General features: G+C 41.0%; 1 protein-coding gene across 3 annotated transcripts in view; it reads right to left on the bottom strand.

Moving 5' to 3' along the window:
* epha10 (EPH receptor A10) overlaps positions 1-17,840 on the bottom strand; it is a 228,508-nt gene extending 210,668 nt beyond the window's left edge. For 2 of the 3 annotated variants that reach the window (XM_074687701.1, XM_074687702.1), the window contains exon 1: positions 17,581-17,840. In XM_074687701.1, the coding sequence (XP_074543802.1) occupies positions 17,581-17,659 (79 nt within the window). In that variant the 5' untranslated portion in view covers positions 17,660-17,840. The remainder of the gene's footprint in view (positions 1-17,580) is intronic. The other variant, XM_074687703.1, reaches the window with a different exon arrangement.
* Between the last annotated feature and the right edge of the window lie 9,278 nt (positions 17,841-27,118).

Raw genomic sequence — 27,118 nt, 5'->3', positions numbered from 1 at the left:
CACCTGCGGAAGACAACAAGCGATATTTGCTGCCTTTACTGAATCTGTATACCGCCTTAGGACAAATGTTTTCCTCCTTTGGTACGCCAAGGAGAATGATTGATGCTTTGGGGCATGATTATGCATGGAGTGGGTTCAGAGTGACAGGATAAGAGTTCAGAGAGATCTTGTTGCACTAACCTATTGTGGAGACAGACAGGAAGAAATGCCTCTGGTGCTAAAACTGTTTTGTTGACAGACAATCACATGGCTGCTCTCTGAAGTGACTGATTAATCAAATGCCATGCTCTTTGATTGGCTGGATCGCTGACAGACAGGAAGGCAAAATGGCAACGGGCATCTGGCGAATTCGATATCAGTCGAGGAGTTTTCTGATTGACTGCTTTCTGCCTGATTAAATGGCTCCCTGGTTAGCGGTCTTAGTGGTCGTTTAGTTGCCAGATTACCTGACTAAATGGTGGGTTGCCCAGCCAGCTGGGCGACTGGCTAACTGATGGGCTGGTTTGTGCACTGATTGGCTGGCAGACTAATTGATTTTTTCATTTACATACATAGCAGAGAGGAAGCGGGGGAACAACAGGAGTGCACTCCACCCAACCATCCTGCATTGATGACACTCTGATTGCAATCACACGCCAGCACACGAAGGAAAATGAAAACACACACATGTACATGCTAAAGGATGCTCTTATGGTCTGTATAGTCACATGCATAACAAGTAGCCAAAGCAGGGGGAAAAAACAGTCATTGAAAAATACGTAGAATTGTAATGACATTTTCCATGACATTTAAAATCCAACACTTTGAGGACTCTGAGAAGAACCATTAACCAGACCCTTAGCAGAAACAAACCATCTGTGATGTTAGCAGGGCAGCATTTCATGAGACACACGAATACACAAGGATATAGCAGTTAAATGTGATGCTAGTTGGTCTATTTCTTCAAGGCTTGTATCAGTAAAATATGGTTTGTGTTCATTTGGTGCCTACTGTGGACATGGTGGTGCATCTTATCTCTTAGCTGTTTTTGTCTCCCACTAGAATCTTTGTCAAAGGCTGTTTTTGTAGCATGAGGTTTGAATACGTAATCTGAAATTGAAATTCTGACTAGCTAATGGTCAAACAAGAGAATCCAAGAGGAAAAAAATCAGAACACTTCCTTGATCATGGAAACACATGCAACATGCAGATGTGTCGGATTGGTTTACTGAGTGTGGCTAAGGTTAGCAGAGCTAGCACCACCAGACTTATATCCTTGTTGCAAGTAAACATCCACAAGCCTGGTTACGGAGTAACGAGGTTTTACGCCAGTTTAACCAGCCTTCATATGACTGTATATAAATTCAAGAGAAAAATACTGCCAAACTTCTAGTCTACAAGAAACTATCTGGGATCAAACTTTTAGTTAATTCTTGATTCCATATGGTTGTAAAAACTTGATTTTTCATTACTTTGTGGAGTCGTGCTATTCATGGATACTTTAATTATGCATTTTCTTTCTTTTTTTTAAGTTTTACCTACTTGGCTTCTATTAAATATTTGTTTTTATGAATACTGAGAAGTTTTAAAAAATATTTTCAATTTTTTTTTTTTTTTTGCCTTGATACCAGAAAGACTAGCAATCACTTTGTGGAAGGTAATGGGGATCTGAATAAAGAATTAATGAATCTGTGCTTATTTACATCCAGGTAGTAGATAATTTTGAAACTTCATAACTGACCAGCGCTGAGTCACAATGATGTTCTCAATTTAACAAAGAAACTACAACAATGGTCAGTTTTACAATTGCTATTAGTATCGCTCAACTGTTCTTGACTACGAATGAATGAATGAATGAATGACTTTCATTCATGTAGATTACAAGTTAAACAGTGAGTAATACAAATAAATGATGGTTGGAAAAAAATGATAACAGAACAAGACAATCACTGATTTAGTTTCTGAGTTTACATGAGCTAAAGGAGTTGGAAGAAGTATCAACTTATCTAATTTAACCCCTTTGACATGTGTTAAATTAATTATAACACTGTATTTTGTTTACAAACATTTATTAAACATCTACAATGGATATAAAATATATTATTTCCATAGAAAAATACATTCCCTGTAAAATTTTGTTTACAAAGCAAGCTAACACCTTGTGATATTTATCCACTGACGTACTTCTGGAGAATCATATCTTAATGCCTCTCTATGGAAAGACATTTGTTTGATTTAAAAGCACCCAGTAGTCATCCGATGTTCATGGCTGTGGTTTTATTGTACAGATGCTAGAAAACTGTGCAGGTGGTGGGAAACAACACCTGTAAACAGAACTTTTGTTTTCAGAGAAAAATTCAGAGCGCCATGAATGATACTGCACTTGCTTTGAGTATTGATCTGCTTCTCAGACGTCTGCAACCTGAGCTCAGAAATGATCTTTTCTCTTTACTCTGTGGTTTCCCCATCTCTTTTCATCCTTAACTGCCCTCATATTCTTTTAAGCTTCACTTACCCTTTTCCTTTCTTCTTTGCACCTACAGTAAGCTGAGCAGAATATGTCTCATCTGTTCCCACCCCACCACTTAGCCTTTTACAGCCTGTTCAGCTATCACTGGCACCACTGATAAACTGAGCAGATCAGGTCCCATGCTGCTACGTTAACCTTTTTAGCCACTCGCCACTTACTTTGCGTCCTCTGCCACCTACAAAGCTCTTTCACTCCTGCGTTCTTCTTCTGATAAACTGAGCAGAGCGGGTCCCATGCTGGCGTGTTAACCTGCCTCGCCCACTAACCCCCATTACATCCTGTGCCATCTACGCAGCTCACACTCACACTGTCTCGCCCTCGGCCCAGTCGCTTACACCCTTTCATTATGGATAGTCTTCACTGCAGGGGGGCTTTCGCTTCAAAGACACCCTGCTTTCCTCTTCTGTGTTGGTGTGGAGAGGGTGCAGATGATGGGGTGCGATCAGGTGTACAGGAGAAGACGGGGGGTCAGGGGAGAGGGGGCATCATAAAACTGACTGAGCTGGAACCGTGCGATTTATGTATTTATTCATCAGCGAGGAAGCTGCGTATTAAAAGGTCGGGCAATTTTCCAGGTCACTGACCAAACCCACACGGTGAAAAGAGACGGGTGGAAGAGGACAAGAGACAAAAAGTGATAAAGAGAGATGGAGCAGCAGTGATGGCAACCTGGTAAAGGCGGTTTTGGCACACAACGGTGCGTTCGCACCTCAAGTGTTTGTGTGCCAAATTTGCCTTTAAAGGGTGCACATGCTGTCAGTTTGTGTGTCTGCCGCTCGTGTGTGCGTTCCCGTCTGTCTGCACGCTGACTGTGGTTAATGAGTTTGAAAGGTCAAACGCCTCTCAGAAAGATTAATGGGGTTTCCTCGGCACGGGGGTAATGGTTTACGAGGCCCAGCCGGACACTTTTCCAACATGACGGTCATTGCCACCAGTGAGAACGGGCAGAAGGAGGGATCACAAAGATGACAATAAACTGCTGGGCAGGGGGCACAGGGGAGGGAACAGCGGGCTTCTGTCCATCTGATGTACATGTGTCAATCATTCTTTCAAACAACACATTTCACTCGATATTTCATCTCTGACATGGAAAGCAGCTGTGAGATTACGGATCTTAATTAATTTAGCAGCTGACAAGACAAAAACTCCCACATGTAAAAAGGGAGTGAACCATTGACATGTTCCAAAGGGACGAAAGTTTGAGCAATACCCCACCAAACTGAGCTAAACTAGTGATCCTGGAAATTGAGAATTTATTCCAAATGGAGCTGCACAATATTTGAAAACATCTCTCAAGCGACACAACTTTCTCAGATACTCCCTTTGGGCTTTCTTAGATCATGCTTGTTACCCCTTGTTTACTTCTACTAATCCACGGACACACATGTTGTCTGTGTAAATTGAAAGTCTGTTACCCATAAAGGCACAATCTTATCAGTCTTTTGGAACTGGTTTGACCTTGACAAAAACACATCGCGCTTCAAAGTTTGTTCAACACTAATGGCAGCTGATGGCAGAAGCACAATTATTATTGACATAGGTATTTAGTTGAGTGTGAGAAATATAGTGGTGGCTAAAATAATTGGAGCACTTGTTATATTTCAGAGATTTCAGTCTTTTGTTGAACTGGCCATTAAATTGCACAAAAACGAGCAACATCTACACAGCCATTATGTCATCATCCTCTGAATACCATAGAATAGAGTCATCATAAGAGTATTTTGGTCATTTTCCTTATAAAAAAAGAACAGTGCAAATGATGAAACATACCTCTCAAGTCCACACCTCAATTTCATTTAGCAAATTTAGGTGAGATGGAAAGACCTCTAAGAACCTCTGGCTTGAATTTCAGAAGGCATGGGATAACATTGGTGCCAAAATTCTCAGGAAACATTTTGAGACTTTGCTACAATGGTGCTGTTGTAATTGCTGCAAAAGATGGGCAAACTAAATATTAAAAGTCGATAAAAACAGAAGGAATCACTTCATCTGATATTTGTTGTGCTCAGAGCAAACATCTGCATGTTTCATGGTTATGCTTTGGAGGCATAAAAAAGGTCAGTATTTTCAGATCTGTCAGGTGTTCTAACAGTTTTGGCCACCACTATTTGTCTCTCTACCTGGTGCAAAAGAAGACTCAAAGATTGTTCAATATAGCCAACATGGAAGTGCTAAAAACCAAAGTACCTATTAGCTAAGCTGTGCAGTCTTATGACCTTTTCTGCATGTCATTCTTCCACTCTGTCTCCCAGTTTTCTGTTTTGTCCAGTGTTCTTTGTTCTAAGAATAAATATGTAAAAGCCCTAAGGTATAGCTTAAAAATTGAAAAATGCAGTACCTCAAGTGTCCACTAGAGGCTTGCTCCAAATACAAAAGAAGCCCCATGAACACCCATGTTAAAATGCCAATTTTAGGGGGTTGGGGGGATTAAAAGAGCCACGGAGTACACAACTTATCTTTCTTAAAACAAAAGTACCTTTTGTTTAGCCCAAAGCACATTTCCACTATGGCAACCACCATGGGTGGCATTCAAAACTCCACTTTAGGTAACATCAGTAAAACTACATCTACCATCGATGCACTTGATTTGTTCAACTACCAAATCTGACAACTCAAATAAAACTTTAGATTTGTATAATTAAGCCATTGAGAGTGTTAGTACACAGCTAAAACTTGTGGCTAGCTTAGCATCTTTTATCAAGAGAGGTCAGTGCATTATAGCAAACTAGCCACAGCTAACAATTACACCTAAATCTCCCAAAGAAACAGTTTCCTTTAAGAGTTAACCCACCCCAAGAAAGTGTATTAACAATAGAAATACATAAATTAGCCTGTGTCCCTTGTTATTAGCTTGATGAAGTGACAGATTATTCATTGTTGCGACTGCAGTGTAGCTAAAAAGAAGTAAGAGCATGCACTGCACGAAAGAGGAATTTCTTCACACTTTAGATATGCAAACGTTACATAACAGATTTCAAACATGCTAAATCCAAACGCACAGAAAGTGTTAAAAATGTATGAGTAATGCTGCTGTGTTTACACAGAAAATGCCAGAGAGGGAAGTGAAACGTGGCAGCGACCGCAGAAGCATGATGAAGCATTCGATAAGATGTGGGAAGGAAAAGCAACAAAGTGCAGAAAGATGTACAATTACAAACATGTTTAATGTAAGGTGAAGGATTCCTTAACTTTTCCCCCCAACACTTGCTCCAACTGAACTCCTCCTAACATGTGTTATCAGGCCAGACATGGCAGAGGAGAATAAGCAGACATGAAAAGCACATTACGAGGCAGCGTTCAAAGGCCAACTAAAGACAGAGCCAGTGAGGCGGACACTGACACAGCAGAGCGGCTGATGGAAGAGGGACACACAGAGTTCAGCTGGAGAGGTGTGTGAGGACTCCAAGGATACCACACGTGTCAGTTAGCGTGTCGGTGTGTGTGATGGTTAGAAAGAGAGCTGGGAGCATGCATGTGTGTTCTCATGTGTTCTTGAAACATGTATCATCATTTGGGGTACAGACTTCTGTTTCACCAGAACAAGAAGTCACTCCTGTGACTGTCTGCTCACATAACTCTTACATAACTGGATCCGGACACAAGTGGACAACATAGCCTCAGCTGCAGCCAACGCAGGAGGCAGAAAACAAGTTGGATGACCTCTTGTCCAAATCAGCATCCCTCCCAGACTGATATGGGTAAAATGCAACATGGAGATGGATGCAAATAAAACTGGACAACCAGAAAGAATGACAGCCTTTTTTATGTGAGGACACAAGTTCACATTCAGGTGACAAAGTTCTCTTGGCAGCAAGTGTAATTTTTTTGAACCACGCCAGATTAAGCCATTACAGCAACAGAATAAGTCTGGTCAGGGAGGAGGTTGAGGAGGATGGATCAGCCAACACTTAGTAATTTACACTGGTGAATGGGTCTCAATACAACCAATCAGGACACTGCATCATGTGACACAGCACAAAGATGCAGAAAACACTGTCTATAAAATTATTTCTAAATAATACAGGATTAAGATTGGTTTGGTGTATAGAGCTTAGATTGGCAGAACACTTTTAGAATGACAGTTAGACCAACTTTACAGGGAAAATGAAAATGAGCTAGCTTACAGCAGGCCACAAGAGGCTAGTCAACATTATCAACCAGCCCAACAAGAAAACAAAATGAGTGGTGTGTCTGTCCCCACTCCCAAATCATCAAAAACGACTTGCTTGTCTGTGGCATAATGCATTTAAGATAAGACTGTAGGTACCTCATTAGCTATTTCTTGATGCTAACTACTAGCTATGGTCTTTGCTTACTCTTTGGCCACGTTTCCACCAAGCAGTCCAGTTCGGTTCAGTACGGTTTGGCACGGTTTGATTTGGTCAAGCCTGATCCCGTTTGCGTTTCCACAGCAAACTGTGCCCTGCGTGTAAGTCGGCTGCCGAAAGCTGCAGCTGTTAAACAATAGCGTGACGCGATAGCAGCAGGACACAGTTTACCCCGCTAATAAATCCAACAAATAAGAAAAAGACGACACAGTAAACAAAGAGCACAGATGGAAGACATGCAGCATTTCATCCTCTCTGTGATTGGCATGTAGCTCTTTGATACAAAGTGCAATCGAGCTTTGTTTCAGAGAAGTCTGTGTGCCACCAGGAGAAATGCAGCCGCTGTCGGGGTAAGTGACGATTCTTTTGACCAATCAACGGTCTGCAGTGTTGTAGCTCTACCTTTCGAGAGCTGATCGGTTCAGTCTGGAACCTTACGAAAGGGTCCCAAAAAGTGGGACGGCTCGTCTCGGTTATTTGGAGATCTGTCCCGGGATAAGTCAGTGGACAACGCCAAAAAATGCACGCTGGACTGAGATGAACCGAACCAGTCTGCTTGGTGGAAATGCAGCTTTTCTTAAGTCTTGCTTGACATCTAAAATTGCACCCACTTTTCAGTCTTCTAACACTTAATTATGCATATATATTCAGACCAAATCTGTTTTTTTGTACTTGTGTCTAAAAATGTTTTAGTTTGTAGTAAAATAGCATTTTTACAAAAGTGTTAACCTGGCTTCCTTGGCTTTTTGAGTCAGCCTCAAGTGGACACTCGGAGAATTGCAGTTTTTCGCAATTACATGTTTGATTCAGTCTTCAACACCATTAGTCCCAGCTTGATTAAAATAACAAAAGTGACTAGTCATGATCTAACCAGATTTTCATAATCTATGACTGTTAGCTTGAGTGCTATTGAACATGTACTAGGCCAGCCCACAGCATCATTACTGTGAAGCTAACAGCTAGACTGAACTTTCACTTAAGCCAACATGGGAGTTAAAATTTGTTCAGTACAAAGCCAAAGTTTGAGATTAACACAATTTTTGCAGTGAGATATTCTTCCTTTTGAAAGAAACATGGGTAAACACACACACTTACACAATGTGTGTTTGTGTTTGTGAACAATCCAGGATCTCTGGTCACCTCAATGTCGGAGCAGTGGGACCTCCTAAACCAGCCTGAATTGAGGCTGATGGTCTGTAAGCCAACATCTGAGAGGGAGGGCAACACATTTAACCTCTTGTAGAGCACTACTCTTACACACACACACACACACACACACACACACACACACACACACACACACACACACACACACACACACACACGGATTAAGATTCTGTTCAAAGCATGAACCTCACAACAGTCTCAAAGCTGTTTTTGATCTAGAAAGATTGATGCATTGTTATGGACAAATTGCACAATATTGCAGAAGATTTGGCCAAATTCAGACACTCTGAGGACAGTTTTCCGCCAAAGTCATGATGTTTCTGGGGCTCTTTGACTTGTTCTTTATTCTACCAGTTACTCACCAGCTCTACTCTGAAATTACAGGAAAAATAAAGTTTGGACTCAAACCAGGTTTATAAAATCTGCATTCATGATTCTGTTTCTCATACTTAAGTCAACACAAGTGGGTGATTATGTTCTCACCGTCAGGAAACGAGGAAATGAAATGAGATGAAATGAAATGCTGAGAATATGAGGGTGTTAGACTGACTGAGCCCCGCCGAGTTGTCAGTTCAATTCCCAGCATGCCCGCCCACACCGAGCCTTGCATTAATTCAGTTAGTGTTTACTCTCAATGCAAAACACCCAGAGCACAAACTTCTGCCAAGAGCACCGCTCCAGCTCTGCACAAATACACACCAGTGACATTCATCAACTTTAGACACCTCAGGACCGCAACGCCTGCCAACAAAAACTCCTCTAATCCATTAGCATCCCAACAAAGGCTGCAAAGATGAATAATGTGTTTGAGGCATCCAGAGAGGAAAAAATCAGACAGGAATATGTCTCAGCCACATAATGCTCTGGTGTGGGTGGTGGGAGATGTTAATTTTTTTTATTTAGTTATTTTTATTTTAGCGTTTTTGCATATAACCTTTAAAGAACCTTTGGAGAACAGGCCCTTGAGATGTTTACATAAGGCTCTGGCATGAAAGCTGGGTGCATTTGCTAAAGCAGCACTGGCTCTGCTCTTCATGCACAGTATGCAGCGTTAGATGATCTTTTTCACTCCCTATTATATAAGAAAAACACACACTGATGCCTACTTTCAGCCAAACACTTGTTCTTTTGCTCTGTTGTATATGAAATGCAGTTGAGCTTTGTGAGCGTTGTTAAAAATAGCAATGTGATGATGTGATTACATCATCAAGGGTTAGATTGTTCAAGTACAGTAGAGGTGATACTCAAATCACGTGTACATTCTTGGAGTGTTCTTTAAGAAAAGTGTGGGGATTTTTTTTAATCTTCAAACCAGTTTTAGACCAAAAGATGGACCAAGATCAAAAGATTAAGATGAAAGAATCATGTGGTAAAGAAGGGATGCATGGTTTAAGTATGCATGTGCAATATTTGCTTAAAAGCTAATTCATGACTTATTTAACCGTCAAAACATAATATCATACGCTGAAAGCACTTCTTAGCCTTCCCTTAAGTATAAAAAACTTATTTTCATTATTTATTAAAACTAGTATCAAATTCTCAAGTTCACCATTAAATCTTTAAATGATCTTCAGTGCCCAAGGTGTAATCTTGTAAACAGTTACAAAAAAGAGAAAGAAAGATATGAAACTGTAATGTTACTAGGCTTTTCTTCTTATTGCAGGTGAACTTAAAAAAAACTCAGCACATTTCACCTCTGCCTGTTGACACTGTGGCAGAAACCTCAGTTCCAGTCTCCATTTGTTGTCTGCAGATCACAGGAAAAGAAGCTGCTGCGTTATTGGCAGCTAGGGGTGCATCGATCACAATTTTCTGGCCGATCACTGATCTTTAGAAGCCTGTCCTACCCATACTGATTTGGGCCAATACTAATTTCTATTTTTTTTTATTACTGATAGCATATACCTTCAATGTTCAAATCTTTATTTATTGAAAAACATTGAACAATACCTTTGAAGCAATAAATTCTATGTTTTAACTTAAACAACCAATAAAGTGTCCTGTGTTTTAGGTCTCAGAGCAAAAAAGCAACAATAGCTGGCTGTCAGACCTTTCCGGAGGTAAATAAGATCAGTTTCATATGTAAGGATGGGCTGATCACCGATCCCTCAAAATTAAGGAAATCGGCACCAATCAATCAATCAGTGTTGCCAAGTGGCAGCTAATGAGGATCTAAATAAAGGAATGGCTGAACAAAGGCTTGTCTTGAATGTCGGGACTTAATTATATAAAGAAGGAGTATTTTAATTTTTTTCTGAGGTCCATGCTGTCACTTCGGTATTCCGTAGTAGCTTTAAACCATTTACAGCTCAACATAAATAAAAACATATTTTTCCCACAGTGGTGTTTGAGAAAACTCTTGTTTCAGCCTCGGCCTGAAACACTTGGTTTTGGCTACTGTCTCTTTAAGCTCACTGCTCCACAAACCCCTTTTCTTCTGACTGGCCAGTCCTCTGGAGGCCTGTCAGGGACAGCGCTATGAGACCTTGGTGTTTGAGGCCCATTCCTCTAGCGTGTCATGACCTCATCATTTCATCGAGCCTCATGAATATCTTGTGCTATTTTATAAACGGAACATTTTTAGCAGTTTACAGATGGATTCAGAGGTTTCTACGACATATGAACATACGTAGCAGTTTGAAAAGCAGCACATTTAGCATTGACACTTTTTATTCATCTGTGGTACAACACCTCCTTCTTTAAACTTCCTGTAAAACCTCTGTTAACTTCATTTAACATCACGCTTAAATTAAAATGTTCAGATTAATGTAATTTGGTCCCGCATAGAAGCTTATAAGATTGAGTTGCCAGAAATCTGCTACGAATAATGGACTCAAATGCACTTCTTTTTAGCCATTAAATCAATAAAATCAAACTTGAAACCAACATTTTGTGTTAATTTGCTTCCGTCTTCAGCAAGTAATAAGTTTGTTAAAGTATAGTGAACAAGTGGTTATGCAAATTAGAATCCTGACAGGGTGAGACAAGTAATTTACATAACCAACCCTTCACTATACTTTATCCTTTTGCAACTACTCACCACTGGTTTGAGATTTTCTCTCTTCTCTTACAATTGATTCAACATAAAAGCTGCTGTTAGTTTGAATATTAAGTCTCCAAAAAATAAATTATCATGGGTTATTCTTTGTATATGTGTAAGAATGAGGTGTCCATGACATGAAAAAGTTCAAGAACAAGCTGAACACTTCCTACTTTACAGATTTGGTTCAATTTTCTCTTCTGCTGTTTGGGATCTGAGCCCATAATCTCTGTTTTAATTTGCAATAATTTAATTATCAACCGCACACAAATTAATAATGTTTCATCTAACGGAGCAGTCTGTTTGCTGTGATTCAACTCTTCCTGAAGCTGCACAGTGAGTAGATGATGTGTAGGAGGTTAGAAAGTAGAGGATTTTTTTTTTATTCTGTGAATTTAAAGATGGATAAAAGCAAGTGAGCACAGAAAATGTATGCTAAGAAAATTCGCATTCGAATAAACAAAAACAACAGCTGAAGAAGATGTTTCCCGCATAGATTCATCACAAAAATGATCTGCAGTTGCTTCATCCATCACAGCTGCAAAGACCCCCTTCCCCACTGTCCAATATGGCTGAAACACCTGCTAAATCCCACACACACACACACACACACATACTGCTGTTCTGCTGATGGCTCATTCTTGCCGATCCAGCAGAACAGTGGCGATGTTGTAGCAGCGTCCTACTACTCCGAACAAAGGAAGTCAGGTGACCCTATTGGGATCCAATAGACACGCACACTCACAAAAATCCATCTCTCCGTCTCAGTCAATGCGATCCAGAGGAGTGGGAGGTAAATAAGGATGTGGCTGAGCTGCTGCTGCATTGACTTGTTATGGGAACCCCCTGGTCTCTTTGATTACATGTAACATACAGGAGCTGTGGAACAAAGCAGAGCTGGCAGCTTACAATTCCCTCTTCACCCCCTCGCCTTTTCCTCGCCTCCAATTTTCTCCCTGTCACTCCTTCATCCACAGTTCTCCTCCCTTATTCCTCACCCCTCGACCTCACGCACCCCTCCTTTCTCCCCTCTGCTTGTAATGCATCATATTTTGGATCGCCTCTCCTGAAAGTGACCCATCCTGTCGCTCCGCCAGCCGTCTTCACAAATCACTACGACCTTTCCTCCTCGCAGGGATCGCCGTCATCTGATCCCGGTCCAAGGCCGTCACTGACAGCCAAAGACGGACCGGTATACGAGGCCCCGGCAGTGGAAGCTGAGCAGAAATAAGCCGGCATCAATCACACACAATTAGTCCCAATTGAAGCTTGTGAGGGTGGAGAGCTCCTCCACTGCCAGTCTGGCAGTCGCTGGTAAAACCCAATATTAGTCAATCAGATCTCTTCAAAGTGCTAATTATATCATCCTCTAATCATGTGATATATGAGAAGAGATTAATAATGAATAGTTGATTTAATTAAGCTGTGTTCAAGTCAGCAGTAAACACGGGAAGCAAGGATCCTGAACTCATAGAGAAGATTTTTTGCCTCTGTCTCATCTCACAACAACAACAAATATGATTGAAAGAAAATAAAACTCACTCAGACAGAATTTTTAAACCGCACACTTTTACCATCTTTTTTACAAGTTGGTTTGAAAAACAATGAAGTGATAAGGGTGAAAAAGCCAAATAAGCTTCAAAAAAGTATTTCAGCACAAGGCCAAAGACAAAAAGCAGCTATTATTTGTAGCTGTAGAGACACAGACGAAAAAGAAGTCAGATTTTAGAGGTAAAGTCATACACTCCTCCTGTGTAGGGCGATTTGAGCCGAAAATGCGGCTTGGCAGTTTGAAAATGTCTCAGCTTGAGGACAAAACTTCACTTTTTCCAAGGCCTTATGACTCCACTTTATAAACATACAGCGACAAAGAGATGGGGGAACTATCAGAGAGAAGCAAAGAGATTTGAACTCCCTGGTAAGCTCAGAATTCAGACACACACACACACACACACAATGCTGTTACCTACACACACGGGGTCAACAGGGATACTGCAATGGCAGCTTAAAGGCGCTGTGAGGATCTGGAATTGGAAGCGTTTTTCGGGGCTGAAGACTCTGTCTCCCGTGGGCATTTTCACCTAGTATCGAAAAGGTCCTGGCTCTTGCAGGGACGTCTGTTTGTTTTGGAAGCAACTTCTACAAAGAGGACAGATCTTGCGTCAGACTGCTACACTCTGCTGAACGATGTAGTATCATCAAAGGTGGCTTTTGGTTTAAGTGACATAGGATGGAACAGTTTATGAAAAAAATCCAAACCATTTGGTTTCACTCACTTTCACGTGTGCTTTGTTCGGTTTGTGTTTTTCTTTTTTCATCATTGTTCTCCTCAGCTTGGATCGAGTATGTAGCTCCAATCATACGTATGTGCAACACGAGGTGGTGGAGTTGTGGGGAGGCGTGTGTGTTGTTTACATGACAAGCGGAGAAGACAGAGTTAGAAGGTGTATCTGTTGTGTTGTGTCGTTCTGCTGTCACGGAGCACTTTGTTTTAGATTTAACTCTGATGACGGTGGTAAAAAAGTGGAGGATAAAACCGCGACTGAGTGTTGCCAACTTAAAGACTTGTTGCTACAGTTAATGGCTTTTCAGATCCCTCCAGCCAGTTTTTTAAATGACGTCAATTCTTGCAACTTTTTTGGAGTTTTTATGTCTGACGGTGAAGCATGTTTTGATCTCCTCAATGGTCAGCGTGTGTGAGCCCCTCCCCTATCCAAAACACAGAGACAGTCCTCACTCGCAGCAGATGAAATCACACCAGTGTGTGTTTCATTACGGTCACTTCTGCCGGTCCCCAGCCCAGATAAAGGAGGACAAGACGGACAGAAGAAAGTTGATTTGTAGTTCTAAACATATTTATGATGTTGAGCTCTATCTGCTTTCTGTCTCTCCCACGTCATTTCTCTCTCCTGCAGAGTCCATGACAATAACATGCAAATGGATTATGAAGTAAATTAGACAGCAGCATCATTTAGTGGCTTTTAGTGACTTCTAGGACAACCAAGAGTGACTTTCCTTACTGAGGAGTTGGCATGTTGAAACTAACAATGTTTCACTCGGCTTTAATGACGTTTCAAATGGGAAAGAGCCTCATTCTTTCAGGTTTCTCATGACTATACATGATGTAATTGATTAAAGATAATCTGTCAATAGTGGATTATTCGAGTATATGATAATCCAGGGTGTTAAAAACAACAATTTACACTGAACTGAACCGAAAACAGTGACCACAAAATCAGGACAAAAATCAAACTGTGATTTTTTTTAACCGTTCCATCCCTAACGTGACGCAAACTGATTTGTGTTCTCCTGGGAAAGACGGACCTGACCACAAAGTCTGAGCTCTGAGAAATAACTGATTTTGGCGCTGGTAATCTCATTCCAAATTGTGGATTCTGAACAGGCAAATATTTATAAAAGCGAGACCATTTAAGGATCACTTCTGAAGTTCATACCGTGCCTTTAAGAGAGACTACAGTAGTGGAAAGGATAAGGACTATAGGCTCTGAATATGAGGCACAAGCTTTTATTAGAAGGCCTTACTGGTGCCCAAATGATTAGACAGGTTTTTAAACACAGACTAATTTCACAATGAAATTATAATCAAGAAACTTTGACTCTTGACTAAGAAGAGCAGGTCCTCTATCAGCGTTCCCTAAAATATGGGACCTTTAAGCCGTGCGTGGAGATTTTTGCAGATAGACGTGTATTTCCTTGGGACTGTCCCCAGGCTCACAGAGCATCATGGTAGGAAATGTCAGCTTGAAATTACACATGACACAAGGTGCTTTCTGAGGCACAACAGCGTAATAAGGCTGCAGGTAAAGAAAATCCAGCCGCCAACAACACGGCGCAGTCGAGTCACCCTGGACGACTCTGACACGACGAGGCATCACGCAGGGCCGCACAAACAAACGGGATGATCCCTCAGGTTACGCCGAGACTCCCTTGCCCTCAATCACTCCCCTCCTTTCTTTTTCTCTCCTCCTCTCTACCCGGGCGTCTCTATTGTTCTGCGCCGGAGCCGGTGCCCTCGCTGAGCCTGCTGCGGAATGAATGGATGGATGCAGAGGCAGGGAGGAGAGGGAGGAAGTAAATGAGATCCCGATGAGATGCCAAGGTGTGTTAGCGGTGAGGCGTGGGGGAATGAGAAGCGGCCTGAAGGGAGGAGGGAGGAGGGAGGGAGTGGTTAGATTGACTGTATGTGAGGTGTGTGGGATAGTGGACACCCCCCACACACCCCACCTCCTTCCTATCCTCTTCTCCTCTTCTGTTATATTAGTGTTTGCTAAGTCAGCTCAGGATGCGGGAGGTACTTCCAGAGGAGGAAGGAGAGAAGGATGACATATGGAGGATGGAAGGAACAAAGGAAAAGTGGAAGATGAGGCAGAGAAGTGAAGATGAACATGAGGAAATACTTAAACAGAGGACACAAAAAGATAAACAGGGGAAGGAAAGAAAAGACAAAGTAAAAAGGCACATCAGAGGGAATGAAAAAGAGCAAAACGGAGGAACTAAGCTGCTGAAAGATTAAAATAGGAGGAAAAAAATCTACAAAAGAGACGTCTCATAAATTAGCAAGCAACAAAGACGCATGAATACTGAACTATGATCTAAGACTGGAGCACACACTTCCACTCAGTTTCACTTGCACAGGTAGTCGCTGATTTGCATAAAATCTTAGTGAGAAATTATAAGAAGCAAAACTTCTCTCCCGTGTTTCTTCCATCTACCGAATCCTTGAGAACAGCGAGAAGAATCTCTGCCAATAGCAGCCTTCAGGAGCACATTGCTTTCACAGCAATTAATCGCTGTCACAACATCAATTAAACAAAAGCTAGCTTCCAAATCCGGCTACCCAGCATTCCAGGGAACCAAATCAATCTGGCAATGAGTCTGAGCATGTGTGTGTGTGTGTGTGTGAGTGAGTGTGTGAGTGTGTGTGTGAGTGAGGGAGATGCATCCAAAGTGTGTGGAAATAAAAGAGCGTGCAGTTGATTTAGTATGCGTGCTCTTAAGAGGCCCTTAAGTATAAGGATATGTCACACCATGCACCGTGCACAGAGAGCTAGCATGCAAGAGCAACATGTACGTGTCTGGAGAGCGTGTGCATTTCATCATGAGTCGCGTGTGTGAATAGAAAGGCATTAAATTTGTGTCAATGATGTATGGCTGTTGAGTGTGCACGCATGCCGAGTGGAAGTATAGGTTACTATATATGTGATCGCATGATGAGTGTGTGAATGAGTGTGTGTGTGTGTTGCATTTAAAGCCCCTCTTTGAAAACAGCCCGGGGGTGTGAAGCTATTATGCTCTTTCCACTTCACAATCTGGGAACTGATTAGGATCACTTTTCTGGCTTTACTGGAGCCAGCAGGTCAGAAACACACACAGAAAAACACACACACACAGTCATACAGTAGTGAAGCCAAGTTAGTAATATGGGATCAAGAGATTTTATGAGTCCTGGCTTACAGTTAGATCATCTTTCCCAGCCTGCTTAACCTGAAGGCAAATACGCAGGGGCTAAAACCCACATCCAAATACCAAATGTAAAATCTCAAAAAACAGCCAGATTTTCCTCCTGACTTGTCGTTTTTAATCACATTTTCTTTTTAATTTGATTAAAAAACAAATAAAAAACAAAAAAGTAGCTGAAAAAACAGCTTTCCTGATTTTAGAACCTGACTGAATATCTTCACATGTGCTCAAAAACCGAAGGACAGTTAAAACGCACCATCTAAAATCACCCAGCCGTCCATCCTCCATACCATCAGAGTCCGCAACAGCATGAACAACACAAAAGGAAACCAGTTGCACAAAGATTGCCGTGACAAAAGCCCAGCACTCGACGCAAATGTTTGTGACAGCTGACCGGGGATTTCTCTCTCTACGCGGGAACCGAACTGACTTTTCCTCTCTGAATAAATAATAAAGTGGAAACTGAGGCAGACAGTGGCTCTATTACTAAATGTACCATGCAGGAATGTGAGATCTGAAGGCAGTTTTGGACAAAATCCTTGATGAATCGATGATTTGGCTCACAGTCTGTAAATGCTGGAGAAATGAGAGCAGTGTGTGATAAATGGCACCTTGCTCTGACAGCTTAATGCACAAAGCTGTCATGTCTGCTCACCTTGATTTTTCTACTGATTGGGTGGCAAATTTTTGACAGTGTATATGCTTCATTTTGGTCCACATGTTCGGGTTGTTGGGACAGAAACGCTTTCAGTGTAATGCTCACAAATGCGTAAATCTCACCCCAAAGCTCCGCGCCAGGCTGAACGCTTGGTCTGCAAGTGCGGTTAAAGCAATTCAAAGAGTGTTTTCTGACTTCCATACTACGAAACCACCTCGTTATCACAGAAAGACTGCACCTGCTGTCTCTCACAGGACAAGTGAAAATGCCAAACTCTCTCCTCCGCGGACATCTGTCTGTCGATCAAAGCTTCCTGATGCTGTGGAGACCGGTTTTGGCTAAAAACGAGCCAAAGAGGAAAGGAGGAAAAAAATAACACAAACACGTTTCCACATACCTTCCTCTGCGTGACAGTCTTCTTTTATGTTCAGCAATAATATCCAAAGCACCGACACCAGCGTTTTACGGAGATCCATGTTTGTCTGGCCAGTTCCGCGAGGCTCTTGTCATCTCTCTCCAGCCTGCGCGCGACGCACCGCAGCAGAGACGCACTTCACTGTTTGAAAGGAGCGGAAGCCGTCTGGGCAAATAGTGCGGGATCCAAGCAGCCACACGGCCTATTTCATATCTCGGGGGAGGGTTTAACGGGCGAGATTGACACCGCGAGAGCGCAATGGAGTGGGATGTGGAGTGGGGGGTACGCGAGGGTCGACCTATCAAGGAGCAGCAACCTGAAATCTCAGCGCAGGTGTTTCTACTACAATAAACGGAGGCAATCCCGCAGTAAAGTGTGTGTGTCTTTTGTTTCACTCTTTTCAAGGAAGTGGAGAGGTCTGGATTTTTTCTGTTCGAAACTTAAGAATCATGTCTGTACTCAGTGATCTCAGCCTTAAAGAGCTAAAATTTTGCCGGTTGTCCTGCCTTTTCAGATAAGTAGTTTTCAGTGCGGTAAATTCACGCCACAAATAGCAGCATAAATGATCTAAGTCGAAAAAGGAAGAATCAATTTAGCTAATTAACGATAATACATCTAACTTCTAAACAACAGGGGCAGTACAGCAATGACCACAGGTTGTTTTGTCTTTAGGAATCAGACTCTGACTGTATTTTCATTTTATCTCTTTTTCACATCAGAATAAATATTGTGTCACAATGTTTTTCCATCCTCTATTATCAAAATTTAAAATAAAAAAATTAAAGAAATGTCAAATAATTAAGATTTTGAGACTGAGCAGCCAGACAAAGATAAAATGTAAGGTTACAATAAGTTTGTGTAGAAACTAATTAAATGTTTTGCCTTTCCATCGCAATGTTTGACACAACCTCAAAATATAAAATTAAAAGAATTGAAGTGCTACAATATAAAGTGACGTACCATGTAAAAACAAACTTAAAATGAAATGTAATATGTTTGATTCTTATTGGAACATGTTTTTTTTTTCAACAAAAAAAAAAGATGAAAAAACAAAACAATGGTATAAAGCGCATCATGACATGAGAAAAAAAAATAATAATAATAACAGTAAAATACTGAAAATCAAACTCCAACATCTCCTGACATATTCAACAACCAGCTGTACAAGTTTGCACCATGACGTAATGAGAAAATGTGATGTGATGTGACGAAAAGTAATGTGAGAATGTGCCATGACGTGGCTTGACATGGCTTGATTACAATATGAGTTATCATGCGACTCTATAGGAGATGAAATGACATAGCATTGTGATGTAAAATGCTTGACATGACTTACTGTGACATTGTGAAAATTAAACGTGAGATGTAATGTCATGCAATATGATGTGAAATAAAGTGACATGAAAGAAATTACATGAAATGACGTAAATCAATATGAAAAAGTGACATGATATATCTGAATGTGAACATATCAATATGACTATGCACTATCATGTGAAGCAATTTGAGATGAAATGACACAGCATCAAGTGATGTGATGTAAAATGCTCGACATGAAATAATGTGACATTGTGTGAACTGAACCTGAGCTGTAATGTGATGCAATGTGACGTAAAGTGACATGACTCACATGGACATGGTGTGACATGAATATGAGATGAAATCTAATTCAGTGTGATAGGATATAAATTGACGTGAAGTGCCAAAAGTGACGCAAAATGTCATGTGATGTGACGTGATGTAAAATGACGTGAAATGACACAAAGTTATATGTGATATGGCACGAATATGTTATGTGATTTAGTGTGACGTGACGTAAAAGGACGTAGGGTGAAACGATCTGACATGGCATGGGGTAAAGATGACACATTGTTATATGTGACGTGAGTATGAAACATGATGTGATACATCTTAATATCACAAGACATAACTTGAAAATGTAACGTGTCACAAAAATAGAATGTGACTCTACATTACATGACTCAACATAATGTGATGAAATGTGACATTTCAAGACATTACACAGAAATGGAACATGACATGACATGACTTGACTCGCTGTGTCATGTCATGTGGTGTTCTGAAGCAATGGGACATCAGGTTCAGGAGTGGATCAGAACTCACCATCTTTACCTTAACCTACTTTGTTGCTCTTTTCTAGACACTGCAGAGCCTCCTGTTGATTTAAACGTCTATAATTACAAAGGATCTAAATTAACTAATCAGCTGTATTAACTTCCTGGTGTTTACATAATTGAAAGACATTCAATGCTAAACATTTTGCATTAGTAAGTGGATGCTGACTTTCACAAAGTTTTACGTGACAAGAATTTTTAGTGATATGTTTTCAGAATATATATGTATCTGTTCATGTATTTCACTTGGCTCGAAACAAATTGATTTTAATTAGTATTCCCTTAGCAAACAGAATTTCCGCCTGTAAATGTTTTTAAAATGACACAAGGACAGATATATAAATAAAGTCTGTGACTGAGAAGTTAGAAAGCCATACACTTGTCTTAATAATAATAATAATAAGTTTCCATGTTGCAGCTCTTACCAATGTACCACCAGCCTCGGCTGTTTAGCTACTTTCCAAGCTTTAATGACGTGCTAATGAAATGGCTACTCAGCACACCTAATTTTCCCCTTTAGCAAGCCCTGCGACTGCAGGACCATAAAACAGCTCTGTAATAAATGCAATAAGTACTTTTAATATCTCACACACACAGGCTCCCTCACTGAGTGCAATGGTATGCACACACACACACTCACGCACGCACACACACACTCCCTCCTATAGGCCTCATAATCAACGGTACGACTCATTATCACAGTTGTCAACCAGCCCCCGCTCTCCATCCCCGCACTCTCTACTCAACCACAGGCTCACACACATTCTCACACACACACTCACACACAGATTACGGGCCATCAGCCGGACTGATCCTCCCCAGCAGGGGGGCTGCTAGCCTCAGTTCTGGGAGCTGATGAACATGATCATCTGTCCTCCTCTGTGGTCATTACTCACAGAGGACAGAGGCCAACAGCCCCACTCACTCACTCTGTGTGTCTGCCCTCACAGCCCATTACGTACGAGCACCACAACATGTCTATTTCAGGCTCTGTATCTGGAAGCTCAACCTGTGCTGAATTAAAAATCCACATTTAAAATACGGTGTCAGTTTGAGCTTGTTTGTAAGCTTGTGTTGTGCTCATTTGTATTAATTAACCATCAGTTTAAAGGTCAGTAATTTAGTTTATTGATTTACTTCTAGTTCTCAAATCTTAAGAAAACACCAAAACCATCCACCCCAAGTCCTTTTCTGAACTGAAGAGGGAGTATTTATTTGTTGAAGCTTTATACCGTCTTGATTAACAGCTCAAACAATATCTATATTTTTACTCTCACTGGAGTTTCAGAGAACCTTTATTTAAGCCTCCACCTGGATAATATAATATATAGCATAACAATGGATTTTAGTTTTAAGTGTCTCTTTAGGGCTTCTTGCTCCATGAAACCCCTTTCCCTCTGACTGGCCAACTCTCTGAAGGCTTGCCAGGGGGGCGGGGCTATGAGATGACCTCGGTGTTTGAGGCCCACCCCTCCCTTGTGTCATGGGCTATTTTGAAAACCCTTATGTGATTACCTCATCGGTTCAGCAAGTCAAGTTTGTGACGAAGATTTTGTCACAAAGATCTTGTGCCATTCTTTTGAATCAATCATTTTAAGCAGTGTACAGACAGATTCTGGGATCTGGAATACACATGTGGGTAACATGACAATATAAGTAAAAACAGCTCATTTCTACAGATGGTGGTTAATGAATAAGTATATTCATGCTTTTTTGTCTACAGGTGGATTTTTGATACCGTATGAATGAAATAAACAGGTGTACCTTCTTTGTTAATACTGAAGAAAATCTAAAAGTTCCACAGAACTGAATACATCGGTCACACATCTTTGCAACAGGAAATTCCTGCTCATAGCTGAATGTCACCCCCAACTTTCCTAGTTTCTTACTTCCCTAACTTAAATAAAGGCATGAAAGTTAAAAAACAAACTTAAAAAAAATGAATTTGGGGTGCTGGTATGGCCTAGTAGTTTACAAATTTGCCATGAGGCTAGCCCTTGAGCAGTTGGTTAAAAAGAAAAACTTTAGAAACAAAGAAAAAAAAAAAAAAGCTGCATTGTTTTAAATGGCCACCAGAGGGTGACTGAACAGGCTGAAAAAGACAGAAGAAAGATGAGATGGGGGCTCTACTTCTATCCTGATCTACCTAAAAACAAACAGTATTCCTTTAATTTCGCAGTCTGGATTCCTTGTTTTGTGTCTTCTTCAACACCATAAAATGTTCATTTTAAAAATGATGGTTCCTTTTTGACTTTGAGCAGCAAGCTACCATCCTCCAGCACAAAAGTGGTTACATTTGGTTTCAAAATTACAACAATGTGATGGGCAAATTTGTGAACTTGAAGCTTCAGGGGAGTCTCTGAAATCGAAAGGATAACAATCTAAGATAAAGCAATTAGCTTTAGCTTTAGCTTCTTACATTATACAGCACTAGTCAGATGCTGTTGTCTTGGGAATGGTTCACATCAGATAATTGGTAACGATGTTTCCAGTCACACCTCCACCTTAGATGTGTTCCTGTTTCCATCTGCCCCTGCATAAACACATGACCACACACGATGGCCAAACCTGCTGTAACCCCTCCCCCCACCCCCCCACAAACACACACACACACACACACACACACACACACACACACACACACACACACACACACACACACACACACACACACACACACACACGTGTGTGTTTGCATTATTGATCAGGCCCACATTCACAAGGGAAAATAAGAAAAAGATGTAAATCACTACCTGATAGAGGAGGGGGCACTGAAGCAGTAAATGTCAATTCCACCACACACACACACATACACATACCACACGCACACACACGCACACACACACACACACACACACACACACACACACGCACACACACACACACACACACACACACACACACACACACACAGAAACGCATATATGCAGCTCATTTTTGCAGGTTCATTAGAATGCGTCTATTTGGTGTTGGCACCCTCTGTGCTCCACATCATCCCTAATTTAAAGGGAGAAAAAAGATAGATAGAGAGGAGGAGGAGGAGAAGAAGAGTGGGGTCACTTAACCTTTGCTGTTCCCTTGACGTCATCTCGATTTTTTCAACAGAACAAGAGAGGAACCAAATGATACATGGAGAAGAGGTTTGTAAGTGCCTGAATATAGAGATATACACTCACCGGCCACTTTATGAAGCACACCTGTCCAACTGCTCGTTGTCACAAATTTCTAATCAGCCAATCACATGACAGCAACTCAATGCACTTAGGCATGTAGACATGGTCAAGGCCATCTGCTGTAGTTCAAACTGAGCATCAGAATGGGGAAGAAAGTTGATTTAAGTGACTTTGAACATAGCATAGTTGTTGGTGCCAGACAGGCTGGTCTGAGTATGTCAGAAACTGTTGATCTACCGGAATTTTAACCCACAACCATCTCTAGGGTTTACAGAGAATGGTCCCAAAAAGAGAAAGTATCCAGTGAGCGGCAGTTCTGTGGGTTAAAATGCCTTGTTGATGCTAGAGGTCAGAGGAGAATGGACAGACTGGTTCGAGCTGATAGAAAGGCAACAGTAACTCAAATAACCACTCGTTACAACTGAGGTCTGCAGAAGAGCATCTCTGAACGCACAACACGTCCAACCTTGAGGCAGATGGGCTACAGCAGCAGAAGACCACAGCGGGTGACCCTCCTGTCAGCTAAGAACAGGAAACTGAGGCTACAATTCACACAGCAACACCAAAACTGGACAATAGAAGATTGGAAAAACGTTGCCTGGTCTGATGAGTCTGGATTTCTGCTCCACATTCAGATGGTAGGGTCAGAATTTGGCGTCAACAACATGAAAGCATGGATCCATCCTGCCTTGTATCAACGGTTCAGGCTGCTGCTGGTGGTGTAATGGTGTGGGGGATATTTTCTTGGCTCACTTTGGGCCCTTAGTACCAACTGAGCATGGCTTAAAGTCCACAGCCTACCTGAGTATTGTTCCTGACCATGTCCATCCCTTTATGAGCACAGTGTACCCATCTTCTGATGGCTACTTCCAGCAGGATAACGCTCCATGTCATAAAGCTGGAATCATCTCAGATTGGTTTCTTCAACATGACAATGAGTTCCCTGTACTCAAATGGCCTCTACAGTCCCCAGATCTCAATCCAATAGAGCACCTTTGGGATGTGGTGGAACAGGAGATTCTCATCATGGATGTTCAGCCGACAAATCTGCAGCAACTGTGTGATGCTATCATGTCAATATGGACCAAACTCTCTGAGGAATGTTCCCAGTACCTTGTTGAATCTATGCCACGAAGGATCAAGGCAGTTCTGAAGGCAAAGGGGGGTCCAACCCGGTACTAGCAAGGTGTACCTAACAAAGTGGCCAGTGAGTGTAGATTGTCAGGTGATCATGTTTGGCGTCATGTTCCTTCAACATAATGTCACAATAACTTTTTGACCCTCTCTAGGTTTATCAGATGCATAAAAGTGGGGAACAGGGATGAAGGTGGGTGGTATGAAGGTAGATCATGAGGAAAGGAGAGTAAATGGGCCAATGGAAGACAGCAGAGGGAGCAGGTGTTTAATAACAGTGGCCGACAACTCCCAGATGTATTTTGCTATCGCTGTGTTATTCCCAAGATAGGACCCTGTAAAGGCTGCCAAGTGAAGAGGTGTTAATGTGTCTTTGAGAGAGACATACACTGGCACACATATATAGTACGTACTATGACATGACACATACACACACAGACAACAGAGGTGACAGCCATCGATACAGAGCAGGCGTCAGTCTTTGCTTCAGTCAGACGGTTGCGCAGAGAATCGTTGTTCCCTTTATGAGATGATTAGCTGCCAGACGTTAATCACACTAACATCTCATAATGAAATTAGATCACAGAAACGCTCCTACAACATCTCTGGACAGATTATTTTTACTGCCCTCATTAGTATTTCTATAATGCTTCGTTTGCAATTAGTTAGTGGATTTATTACAATCATACTTTTCTTTTATTAATGCCAATGAGATAATAACCGCGACATGAGGTCAGACCATAAATCAGACTTTGAGTAACTGTCAGGGATCTTACATGTGGTGTAGAAAGAGAAGTGGCGATTCTTGTTTCTTAAAGTTGAGGAGTTTACAAGGATGTTGTAGAGTCACCTTTTTGTCTTTAAATTAGTCACACTGGTCCAGGTGGTGCATCCTGGGAGATATTGGTCCAGCAGCCCATGGGAGGACGATTGCCATTGGTTAATGAGGTCTTGTGTTGTAATTAGTTCCAGGTACAAGAGTTTGTGGTGTCATCAAAGTCATTTGGTGTCATCAAAGTCATTTGGTTCAACTCCATGGTTGGTGTGATCTCATTGGTTGGAAAGCAACTGCATTGTTTCCTTTAGTAAAAGCAACAGTGGAACAAAGATAGGTAAATTGTTCTGGTGCTCTTTTACTCTTGTAATGTGTCACACCTGGTATTTAGCCCCGACTATTTATTTGTTGTGCCCAGTAGAAAACGTAAACTAAGTCTGGACCATTGATGTTATACCAATTCAGGTTGTCTCTGGTTTTTGATGTCACATTGAGAACTATACACTTCAAAAGCTGAAAACTAAAGGTTTGTCCTCTTATCTTTGTAAAAACTATAAGGCATCATTTCCGTTTTTTAATATTTTGAAATATAACATTTTTCTGGACTTGTTAGGCAAATGTGGCTCATATTGGGTTTTAAAGAGACGGTTTTTTATTTGTTTTTGCCAAGGAGTGCTGACCACTCAGAATCAATTTTGCAATGATAGATAATATAAAATATTGTTACCTGGCTTCCTTACTGATATTCCAGGTGTGCAAAACATTAGCTTCCGTTAAGCATCATATTGGTAAACAATGTGGCTAAAATGGATACAAGTAAATTATCCTGCTAAAACACAAGTTTCTGTTATCACCAAATTGATAAACAGTTCAGCTGAAACATTAACTTCAGTTAGCATCACATTTGTATACAATGCAATTAAATTAAATTTAACATTTCTTTATTACGAGGAATAGCCCCTTGAGATAAGTTATCTCGTTTTCGAGGGGATCCTCAGATTCAAAACAACATAAAGAGCAGAGTATTAACACACTGGATTAAGTAAGCATCACAGTGATAAAAAAAAATGTGGCTAAAATGTAAGATTGTTTACCATCACATCGGAGATCAATGCTGGTTAAAGGTTAGTTTCAGTCAGAATTATACTGACAAACAATGTGGCTGAAACTTTAGTTTCCATTTGCATTATATTAATAAATTATGCACTTAAAGCATTTGTTTTGTTTAGAATTTTACTGGAAAACAATGCGGAGAACATTTTGGGTTCATAAAGCATCATATTTTTCATTAATATTGCTAACGGGATAGCTTTCATTTGTGTCACTTTGGTAAACAACTCAGCTAATATGTTGGCCTTACTTAGCATCTTTTTATTTATTGCTGTGACTAAAATGTTAGCTTCCATTGTCATCATTTTAGCAAACAACATGGCTTAGTTAGTTTTGGTTAGCACTGTATTGGTAAACAATGAAGTTAAATTTTAGTTTGGTTAGCATCATATTGGTAAACATTGAAGCTAACAATTTTTGGGTTGGTTAGCATGCCCATCAGACTAGCTTAACAATACTATTATATTTATGGTGGATCCTGTCAGGCTATGGTATGGGAGCAGGTTAACCATGACTACATCACAACCTGAAGAAAAAATCCATTCGCCATGAAACACTAAGTGCTGTGGAATCACTAGGACATGTTTTTTTAACCTCACAACTGGGGTCTTATCACACCCTGTTGGGGTTTTATAGCCCATAACGACAAGCTAACATTATCCCGCACTTAAACAGCAGTTGTGTCTAAGTACAAAATAGAAAAAAATCCTGTGGTCAAGTAGGCCTCTTGTAGAAATCAAGCCAGGTTAGGTGGATTGTAGCATTCTGTATACCCCTGGAATGACTGATGATGAAGCAGCATTAGTTACAGTCTGTGTCTCTGGACTTGCTTGAATCAAATTAATTCTCAAAGAGTAGATGGCACACATCTCATTTTGGAATAGGACTCTTCAATTAGCTTGATAACACGACTCACAGATGCTGCGGCCAAAAAAAGAGGGAACTTGTGTAATTGAGGTGAACGTTGCGTTTGAAGTGGGACTGTTTCCAGGCGGGTTTTTAGCTGGTGACCTGACATTTCTGGCTGAGCACTCAGGCGAGTGGAATAACAAGGTAACACAGCAGGGATCAGTTTTTAATGCTCCTCACAAACAAGATCTCGCTTGTAGCGTTCTTTCCAATTCCCTGAAATTAAGAGGAGTAGAACATGAGAAATGCCACCTGATTAAATTATGCTGTCCTGAAAAGTAAAA

Source organism: Halichoeres trimaculatus, unplaced genomic scaffold (genome assembly GCF_033239565.1).
Source record: "Halichoeres trimaculatus isolate MK-OKI-2021-1 unplaced genomic scaffold, fHalTri1.1 fHalTri1_scaffold_14, whole genome shotgun sequence".
Classification (NCBI taxonomy): Eukaryota; Metazoa; Chordata; class Actinopteri; order Labriformes; family Labridae; genus Halichoeres; species Halichoeres trimaculatus.
This window is presented reverse-complemented; position numbering and strand designations above follow the sequence as displayed.